At 36.9% G+C, this 11,087-nt stretch overlaps 1 protein-coding gene across 8 annotated transcripts in view; it reads right to left on the reverse strand.

Annotated features, from left to right (window-relative positions):
- The window catches only part of LOC132956355 (sex comb on midleg-like protein 2), a 486,888-nt gene extending 476,014 nt beyond the window's left edge, over positions 1–10,874 (reverse strand). For 7 of the 8 annotated variants that reach the window (XR_009666014.1, XR_009666015.1, XR_009666017.1 and 4 more), the window contains exons 1-7: positions 10,778–10,874; positions 8,043–8,145; positions 6,774–6,848; positions 6,326–6,396; positions 5,567–5,801; positions 3,969–4,057; positions 3,644–3,887 (exon numbers count right to left, since the gene is read on the reverse strand). Coding sequence is in view for 3 of the 8 variants with exons in the window: in XM_061029794.1 (XP_060885777.1) it covers positions 3,644–3,887; positions 3,969–4,057; positions 5,567–5,801; positions 6,326–6,396; positions 6,774–6,848; positions 8,043–8,064 (736 nt within the window). In the remaining 5 variants the exon portion in view is untranslated. The remainder of the gene's footprint in view (positions 1–3,643; positions 3,888–3,968; positions 4,058–5,566; positions 5,802–6,325; positions 6,397–6,773; positions 6,849–8,042; positions 8,146–10,777) is intronic. The other variant, XM_061029774.1, reaches the window with a different exon arrangement.
- Between the last annotated feature and the right edge of the window lie 213 nt (positions 10,875–11,087).

Below are 11,087 nucleotides of genomic sequence, written 5' to 3' on the forward strand. Positions count from 1 at the left end.
GATCACTGTTTTGTTACCACAGCAACAAGAATTGAAGTCCTAGGCACCTCATATTGGGTAATTTCTTGTTTTTAACTAATAATTGCACAAATACATTCTGTACCAAAATGCTGCCAACGTATTTTCGCAATTTAGACCATGCTGTCTCACTTTCGCTCACATCAGCTTTTGGTTAAAATTATGACTGAAGATCTGGTCCCATATTCACAAAAAGTCTTCATTCAAAGAGGATATGGTCGACCCTGTTGCTACGTATGACACATTTTTTCCAAAGCTGTGATTGGTTGATCCAAAAACTGGAAAAAAAAGGTCTCTATGTGTTAGTGGGCATAGAAAGAGAGTGAAATCAATCGACCTAATCGAGGAATCTAGTCAGACATTGTGAAATTATTAAACACTATGTAATTCACACCATGTTTAATAAATTGAACGGTGTACTTTAATAGGGTATAAACTACAAAATGAAAACACAGGCCGACTTGAGCAGCAGCCCTGTTCACATACTGACAGTAACATCATGTGAAGGGCTTTTAAACACTGGTTAGATGCACATCTGGAGTAAACCTCATGTAGAGGGACTCATTGTGCATGTGTCACTTTGCAATGAAGAAAGTCCAAGATGGAGTGAAACTTCTGCATGAATCATTTTTGTCTGTTCAGCCCAACGACTATTCAATAATACCTTAATAATAATCTTTAATTTTCTCCTCAGCTTGAGGAACTCTTCAGCCTCTTCTCCTTCTCACTACTCCTAAAAGTTTTACAACTTACAAGCTCTCTTAAGGGAAAATTAATTTTGCAAAATGATTGCAAACACTTGTTGAACCGGTCTTTTCGGGAGAAAAATTGAATTCACCCTAAAAGTAAAAAAAAACAAAAAACATCTGTTAAGAAATCTAAAGTTGATCTAACATTTTTTCAGTTGATGTTGAACAGCAAAATCTGAAATGACTGTCAAAATCCTGAATCTTGTAATGAACTAAGACATACAAGAACTGATGTACCAAAAAATAAATGAGCAAAGACATTAACAGCACTTTTGCTTCCATAGATTTCTGATTTGATTTTGCAGGCTGGTCCAACGAGAAGGGATGACAAAAATTAGCAATCATATGTTTCTGTAAGAGAATCAGAGATTGTGTCATTCTCTCCTGACCCAGTGACCTCCACGGTACGCTGTGCTGTTGTAAGAGTCGGGGATTAAGATCCAAGTAAAGAGATGTTCTCTGCCAGTCTGGGACTGAACAGGTGGAATCTCATTACTGAAAATAACAGGGGCAGTGCTCCAGTTTATCTGTAGAGCTCAAATTAATCATTCTTACTCAATATGTGGTTAGGATTCATGCACACACATTTCAAACATTTATGTTCTGTGTTGTAATTTAAAATATGATGAAATATGATAAGAGGGAACTTCATTACTCCTGAAGATCCTGCACCCCAGTCTACATTCATAGTCTTTGTCCAACTCTGGTCACTTGCTGAAGGTCTTCCCCACTTTCTCTTTATAATATTTCTATCACTTTCTATTGTCCTATCAATGAAGCATACACAGGCACAAAAATACCCTTAAAAGAAGATAAGGTCTAGTCTATGTATGGAGTAATCAACACTAAAAAAAAAGGGTCACTTATCAACTGATTAAAGTGATCAACTTGACCCTGATTTTCTGGTTTTCAATACATAACAAAGCTAGCTTCTCCACAACCACACACAGAGAAAAAGTGTAACTCACTGTGTTAACAGGACAAACATTTACAGCAACACACACCCACACACAAAAAGCAGCAAACAGCCCACTGACTCAGCGTGAAAAACTTTCTCTGTTTCTGTTTGAACTCAACGATTTCCCACACATACAGAGTGAGACAATGAATCTTCCTCCTCAGCTCAACACCCCCTCAAAACGATGAGGAGTCTGATGAAAATTAGAGAGGGAGGGGAAGAGAGACAAAGAGAGAGAGAGAGAAGGGATGTATTGAAATGGTGTGTGTTTGTGTTTTGATTTCTCCCTTTGACCTTTTGAGAATGTGTTACAGGTCATACATGATCAGGTAAAAGTACTTTACACAGAAAAATAAATTACATGTGGCTGTGGCTTGTTGTAAATTGTCACGTTTTGTGGTATATAAATGTGTCCTTCCCTTCCTCAGTTCTGTATACAGAGACTAGACTGAGCAGCTTTTGTGTAAATACATCGAAATAAAGAACATAAATCCTCCTCCAACTCAAACACAGGGTCTCACACACACACACACACACACACACACACACACTCACACACACTCACACACACTCACACACACACACACACACACACACACACACACACACACACACACACACACACACACACACACACACACACACACACAGCGTTTGAGCAGCCACATATTTGATGCTCTACAAATGCCAAACAACCCTAATATCTCACTGCACCACAATCCTTTAAATGGAGGGAGATAATATAATAGATCAGAGCGGACAAGCAGGAAACATAATGCCAAGAAAAACTGAAAATATATGTTATCCCTGAAACCTGAAATGTCATCACCTTGCTGTGATACAAATATAAAAATAATCTACAATGAGATGGTCAGAAACCATAGTACCATGTTCTGCTGCTGAAGGACTTAATGTTCTAGTTTTCATGGTGTTTCATTTTATTTAACCGAAAACATGGTAACAACAATCTCCTGCTGCCAGTTGGTGCTCCTTCTTTACTTCAACCCCCTGTCCAACTTCTAAACCACAACCACAGCACCATAAGTGTTCAAATCTATCATATTTCAATCTTTATAAAGGCAGGAACATTTCCACTCAGACTAGTTACAAAATCACATGTGAATGAAGATGCAGATTTCCTTCTTTCTCTATATGTTTGTTCATCACCTGTTAAAGTTCAGGTTGTGTTCACTTTGACACTCTTTTAAAAACTTGCTTTGTCTGAAACTCCTAAAACTTGTACAAAATGCAAAAAAAAAATGTTGGTACTAGACTTAATTGTACGGGAGTTTGAATCTGTTCAAGGGGTAAGCACATCCAGAGAAAACTTTTGACAGGTGCTGGATCAAAAATCCAGCTGAAGGAAAACATCAAAAAGGATCTGCACACTGTACTTAAAGCTCCCAGCAAGTTTGATTACAAAATTAATGTTTGGATTTCACAGATCTTCTTCTTCAATTCTCTTCTACCCACCTCTCTTTAACATAAATGTATAAATGTGACCTGTACGTGTGTGTGTGTGTGTGTGTGTGTGTGTGTGTGTTGTATGTGATGGTGCAGTCTCCTTTTTTAAATGTGTTTTGGATTTAAATTGTGCTTTTGAATCTATTTGTTCATTTTTTAATGAGTTTTCTTGTGTGTTTGTTTATATTTGTCTTCTGTAAAGCACATTGAGTTTGTGTATGTATGAAATGTACTATACAAACAAAATGTAATTTAAATTAATTTAATTGAACTCTGACAATCTCATGAGAGCAGATTATTGATGTTAACTGAGTTTGTATTGTGTGTGGTGTGGGTTCAGTTTCCTCAACGTTAAACTAATGAAGATGACTTAAAACAATCATTACAAATAGAATCAAACCTCCCTTTATGTGCAGACCTGTGCTGCCCCCTACAGGTTAAGGTTAACACTCACCACTGTTGCCTGGAGGCTGGAGGCTGTGCTTGGTGAGGGAGCACCAGCCCACGGGGAAGATGTCTCTGGAGTCGTACTTGCACCAGTAATCAAAGGCCCCCCGCCAGCCGTCGAACATGATGAAGACCTCGTCGCCCTTCACTTCTCCGATGGTGGCCGGACAGATCAGGTACGGGTTCTTCTTGTCCACTGCCTCCAGCTTCATGCCCGGCTTAAAGTGGTTCTGTGTCGGCCTCAGAGGTTCCTGAGCACAAGAGAATGAATAACTTAACTGCAAAACATTTTTACATTCCTACAATTAATTCATTTTTAAAGCAGTGCGTACCTTTTTGAAGGCTGTTGCTGGTGCCATCTCTGCGCCATTTAATGTTCTCAGCAGAAACATGGGCCATGAAGAGGCATTCATCCGAAATCCTGGAAGAACAAAGTTAAATCACTTTTAAGATTTGAAGGGGCGCTGGATATACTAGCAGTTGTGTCGTGCGTGTTCAGAGCTTTCAGGTTCATATCCGATTGCTGCATGTCATCCCCTACTCTCTCATCCCGACATTTCCTGTCTCTCTTTAGCTGTCCTATCCAGTTAAGGCAAAAAGGCCCAAAAACAACTTTAAAAAACTACTAATCTAATGAATCAGTCATACTCTTTAAACTCAACACAGTAAAGATTAAAAAAAACACACTAACTGTTTTCACATACATTTATCAGCCTATTATTGTTTTTAATTGTTGAAATATTTTAAATGCCTGATAGAGGTTCAGCAGACAGGTGCGAAGATAGGAGGAAGTTATTTAATCCCTATAAAAGGTATCCTCATATGAATGCAGAGTCTGTAGATGTGGGAATGAATTTAAAGTTTTCAGGCTTCTGTTTGTGGTTATTTTTATCGGACATGTTTGAATGGTTTTTGTTGTGTGAAGGGACACAGCTAAAGAGGTAAAACACATTGGCTCCCTTTGACTTTCATCCGACAATCATTCAACTATTCAGCCCATATTCAGACTGAACGTTCAAAGTGGCATATTAACAGCACAGTGACCTCACAAAGTCATCTCACCTCTGTACCGCCACTGGAGGTGGAAACAGAGGGGCGAGACAGGATCAGTGTGTGTGTGTGTGTGTGGAGCTCCTGCTGTTTGTCTACAGGTTGTGCTTTAGTGACACAATGTGAATTCACACACTGGGACACCAATTATTACATCGTTTCAGAATCAATATGAATCTACAAAGACGTAATAACAGAGGAGCTTTTGTGGAATTGCACTCTGAAAGGGGCTTTTTTTAAATTAATTATAATTACAAAATAATAATTATAACAAAACATAAGAAATAAAAGTCTTGTCTCAACTGCAACTCCTTTCTCACAACTCAACATCACAACTAAAATTAGGTTTATTGCCAACTAGGTTTTACACTCACGATTAATCTTTTGTGTTTCATTAAATAACAAACAAAATCAACAATCAACCTACTAACAAGAAACATTTATGAATGAATTAAACAATAAAACACGGAAATAATCTTTTAGAAAATATGTAGGATAAGTGTTTCATCATAGGGTAATAAAAGCTGTACTGATAGTAATGGAGTTGCTAGTTGTACATTAAACGATTATAAGTGCATGTTTGAACACGTCTTGGCCCAGATATCTGTTAGAAGTTAGATGTGCATCTGCTGGCAACTCAGGAAGAGTTATCGTCTGTCAAACCCCCGAGGCTAAAACTGCAAGCAGATTCAGGGTTTGGCTGTGATTCAACAAGTCCATATTTGTATTTAAAAATGGCCATGAATGATGGTAAATAGATTTGATCTTATATAGGATTGATAATTCCTTCTGTTTTGTGAAGAGTTAAGATTAAAGATTAGAATAAAAAAATCTCTTTTATTGTCTGTGTGCCTGCTCCCACCTCCCCTGACTTTCTTACCCAGCGGTGGCTGCAGCATGTCTCCGTTCTTCTCACATGTGCCGATAGGTTGAATATCAGACGAGTCCACCAGCCTCCAAAAGTCGTTGCTGTTGTCACTTCCATCCAGACGGAGACGCAGGCGCACTCCAGTTAAACCCATCACCGTGGCGATGCAGACTGAGGTGGAGTTTCGTGGGTCGTGAGCTTCGAGCTTCATTCCAACCTTGAAGTCATTGGAGGGAGGAACTCTGGCCTGCAGATGTCAGGAAAACAGATACTGTTTGCACTGCTCATCATTCAAACACCATAGAGCTCCAGAATAGTTTCATTAATGCAGTCTCACTGTAAGTTATACATCAAAGCAAAAATAGGTTAAAGGTCATACAAAGTGTAGTGAAGACAAGAAAGATGGCGTGATATGACTTATCCAAATTGTAGTGCTATTAATAGATTCATGTTTTTCCATTTATCAGAATCAGAATCTGGGTTTATTGCCAAGTACATTTACACATACAAGGAATTTGACTTGGTGTATTGGTGCTAATTAACGCAGGTACTTCCGGGTCATGTAATTAAAAATGTGCTAATTCAGTTTGGTCTGAGTTTGTATGTGTGTGCAGACTTAACAGAGAAATTAATACAGCATTGTGCAAGACTATAATTCTGCTCATTCTTACCAAATGAGTTTAAATTCACATTTGAGTCTAAGACTGAGTCTGTCTTCAGGAAAAGTGGCCTTTGGTAAGTATTCAACATGACATTAATCCAGGTACGTACCTGACGAAAACAGCTCGGTGGAGCCGGCATAGCTGACGTTTCTTTCAGATATTCTTCCCAGCTGAAAGAATCTAAAGAAGAATCATACAAACGTTTTGTTCAATGAAAGACCAGTCAATTTTCTGCTTAAAAAGTAAATCAAAGATGATAATGCCTGAGCTAAATCTAACAATGTCACCTGCTAAGTATGAGCTGAAGCTTAAAGGTCGGGATACCGACAGACAAACTCTACAATGTTTGAACTTCTCACAAGGTCCATGAGCTTGTAGTAACACGTGCAGAATACCTTCCCAATGTTTTCTCCATAAATGACCTACAGGCTAAATGATCATCTAAAAACCTCTAAAAACCAAGCTCTTCCTATCATAAACCTAGTAAATAGTTATCAGTAAGTAAGACACACTAACTCAAACAAACGCCATCACAATGTCTGTAATTAAAAGCTCACCTTTTGTTGCTGCTGGAGTCGTACCTGCTGGAGGAACCGTCCTTCCCAATTTATCTTTTTTGCCATCTTTCTGATCTGTTGTAAATAATTGGGAGAAGACAAACTAATTATAAATGTCTTAAAAAACCACAAATGTTACCAACCATCCCAAACACCAGGAAGGACAAACCCCATCAAAACAATGCACCCACTTTTAAATTGTATCTTAGATCTCTAATTTAAACTGGTGTATAGCGTTCTGTTTTTTCATATTGTTGTATGTGTATTTGAATGTATCCTCATATAGTGTTATGGGGTTTTATGTGATCGAATGTTGTACATGTTTACTGTTTGTTTACCAAAAGGCCCAACTAGGGACAAGAGTTGGAAATTAGAAAAACTATATACTCTTTATGCATCACATCAGGTTCATGCTTTGTATTGAAACTATGTTCAATTGCATTGTCCCTATGAAATAAATAAATAAATAAATTCAAACATGTTGAACGTGGGAAAAATAAGAGGAAGAAGAATGACCCTTTAATAATTGTTCACATGTGACATTTTAACATGAGTCAGAAATAATTATCAGGAGACTGGAATAGATATAAAAAAACATTGAGTATATATATATATATATATATATATATATGTATATATATGTATGCCCTTAATGCAGCTCTGAAGCCAAGAGTGTCATTACAATTGATGACACAAGAAATCTGATGAAAGACTGTGAAAGGAAGCTGTAAGTTGTCACTCTATAAATATCCTACACTGCCTTTGTAAACCCAGACAGGTGCGTTTACTTCTGGTGCCTGAGTAGAGCTCAGACTTAAGACTGGAAGGAACACAAGTTAATCTACTTTTAGTTTCTCTTTAACAAGCAGCAGAGCTTTTGGTCATGAAATTAAAGACTTTTTACAACAACATCTGATGTAGAAATCATGAAAAAGTGGACAGGACATGCAAAACAGAGTATTTGAGTAACAAGGAAGCAGACACCCACGTTTTTATTGTGTTATACTTAGGAACAGCTTACAGTAATGCTGCAAGCAAATTTTCCCATTGCTATTTAGATTGTAACTTTTTCTAAAACTAAACCACCACCTTTACAGTAAAAGTCCTGTCTCCGCCTCCACTACTGATATGTGTCCATGTAAATGTGATTTCAGGGGACTGTATGGACACACTGAGTCTAAACGTTTATAAAGGGAAATTAGCAATAAAGATAAACCTTCAAAGTCATGAATCATATTTCTATCTGATAAATGAAATGCTACTCCTAACCTTTCAGCGGAGTCTTTCCCATCGTGCCTGATGACCAGTGGTGACACTTCTAAGATGACGCCCACTGGTGACCAAGTATCCTCGGTGTCCGTGTTGCTTTGTTCTAAAAATGTAAAAGGTGAAAACATTTCATATGAAACGCAGATTACACATGTGGATTACTTCAAAGACATTTACTAAATAAATAACACAATGGGACACTTTCAATCAAACTATTAAAATATTGAAGACGAGACATTTGTTAGCGTTTTCAAAACAAACATATAACAAGATCTGGAAATCAAGATTTGAAGGGCAGGGTATCTCTGCAGCTATTCAGTATTTCTTAATAAATCATAGTTTTCTTAAATCCACTTCGTTCTAAACTGCAGCTCCAGCTACAACTTGGATATTACACTTTGGCATACCTTATCTATTAAATAATCATTACTCTCTGTATAACTGAGTGCCACCCCTCAATGATCGCTGTACTATAGATAAAGGTTAATTTATATTACAGTATTACCCATAATGATTCATTCTACAGCCATAGTTTAAATAATGTCAAATAGAAAAGCATCAAATTCACGGATGAACTGTTTGGCTTTACCAAACAATTTAAGTGTTTATTAACTTTTTCTGTTAATCTTATGGTATATGATGTGGACAACAAAGATCTTTGAAACCAACAATCAAGGTTGTCAATGTATTTTTTGCAATTGCTCTGCAGGACTTTTCCTGCAATTTTGGATCATTGAAAATGAGAAATGACTGAGTATTGTGCCTATAGGACTTCTACTTTTGATACTGTGGTATCAAAACAGCTTTACTACTAGTATCATATCGAAGTTTAAAACTCTGGTATAAGGACGACCTTAGAACTTGCTACTTGCAACTACTTGTATTAACTTCCTGTCTTCGTTGACTTGTTATTAAAAAGAAGTGCATAATCTTGATTTAGTCTGGAAGCAAAAAGGATCAAAGCAGCAGGAAGCTACAGGACTACTGAAGTAAATAACATGCTGGCCGCTTTTGAAGGCAAAAGGAAAATAGACTTTGTATGTGTTATTGTAAAACATCCTCTTTTATATACAGTATTGTGGTTTTCCTGTAATAGACACTCCTTCAGAGACGGGAAGCATGACATAGAAGGTTTTATTATGAGGTTTAACACTGAAATGACAATCCTTTGGTGTATTAGCAGGACAGCCTATGTGATACTTTGTCTAACTTACTGTACGTTCCCCCTGCGTTTATAAATTTAACTGATATGCTAATATCTCAAACAAAAGTTCCTTGATGTTCACACTTGTGAAAAAAGCTCTAGAGAGTAAACTTATAATGGAAAAATAAAAAGAGCTGTCTGACATCGTTGGATGAAAAACAAAGAAATGTGAAGGCACTTAGTGTCTTAACAGTAAAAACACAAGCTAATTTATTAATGGTTGATGCTATTCCTCCTTCTGGTTTAAAAATACTTGTGTCAACACCTGTGAGAGATTATAGGAATCGCAATACGTTTGATGAATTGTTAATAGAGAATTCAGATCATTTTCTGAGTTAAAAAAACAATAACAGATGTATAAGGGACACCTGTAGTAAACCTGCATCTATATTTGAATGGAATAATCTGTATACTGACATTGCCTGGAAAAATACTTGGTTATTTTTAACCAGAAAATATTTGTGTAAGGTTAAAAATAGGCAAAACGTTGACCCTCTTTCTGGGACTGCTTCTCAAGGTAGTTTTCAAGCTACTTTCTGGATTGATCTGAGTCATTTTTTGGGAGGGGGGGTAGAAAACTAGATGTTGAACCGAAATTCAAAATGTTTAATTATCACACCAAAAAGTAGGTCATTAATCTTGTTCTTTTATCAGCAAAACTGCATATACACACAAGCACATGTTTTGAACAGAAGCCCAGCATTGTTGTTTTCATGTCTAACTGGGGACATTATAATATAGCACAAATCCTAAAGCCCTAAAATAACAAAGCTTTTTTGTGACATACTTTAATTATAATTCAATTTTGTTTTTGTTTATCTGCCATTATATTTGTATTATATTTATATATTATATTATATTTACTGCACTGTTATTGTAATAACTGTATTTTCTGAATTTGTATCTCGAGTCTGTCACTGAAACTTGATGCACTTAACATTTTGTGAATAAAGTTTTTATTATGTATAAATGTATGTAAAACAGTTATAATAAAGCTATCATAGCTGCTTTATTCGCCAATTTACAGTTTCATTTATGAATCAATTAAGCTTCCTACGATACTGATGAATAAAACTTAATAAATATGTTAGGAGACATTTATAATCTGACTTTCTGTTATTGTTCTCCTTTAGCTGCCTATAAGTGTTAGCTGCTGGTTATGTCATCTTCCATTAGCCTTATAATGGTTATTTATCTGGTAACAACAAGCTTAATGCCGAAAATAGGTGTAACAATTGTTTACTTTCTGGCAGTTTCACTTTTAAATATCGTGTCTTTGCCCCCGTTTGGCGTGTCTTATGTGTAACATAAAGCTACCAGGTAATAGTCTGGCCCCAATGTTGACAACTGGGACTGCTCCATTTGCTAGCTACCATTGCTGGCTAATAACTAGGATGGCTAACCTTAGCGTTAACCCTCTGAGATCAGTTTCTTCCAAAATATCAAGAAAAAAACCTCATAATCCGGGTCAGGCAGTTTCATCTGACATTCTTCTGAAACTCTGTAATATTTAGTCAAAAGAAAAACTTACAAGTACCGTCTTTTTTCGAGTAAAAATCCACACACTTTCCTCTAATCGTCAGCTGCCATTTTTTCACGAATGTAGTGTATGCTTACACGCATGTAATTTATGCCGAAGGTGGTATCTTGAGAAGAGGACACAAAAACGAAACAGCGAGACGAAGCGGGGGGTGCGGAGCAATAGGCCAATTAAAGCGCATGATACTTACGCTTTCAGCCAATCATGAAAACGTTTACTCATTTTGTCCAATCAGCGTCTTGAGTACCATGGCAGAGATTTTGGCTTCTGAAGGTAGTTCACGTTAGTCATCTTCTTTTTC

This window comes from Labrus mixtus, chromosome 3 (genome assembly GCF_963584025.1).
Source record: "Labrus mixtus chromosome 3, fLabMix1.1, whole genome shotgun sequence".
Lineage (NCBI taxonomy): Eukaryota > Metazoa > Chordata > Actinopteri > Labriformes > Labridae > Labrus > Labrus mixtus.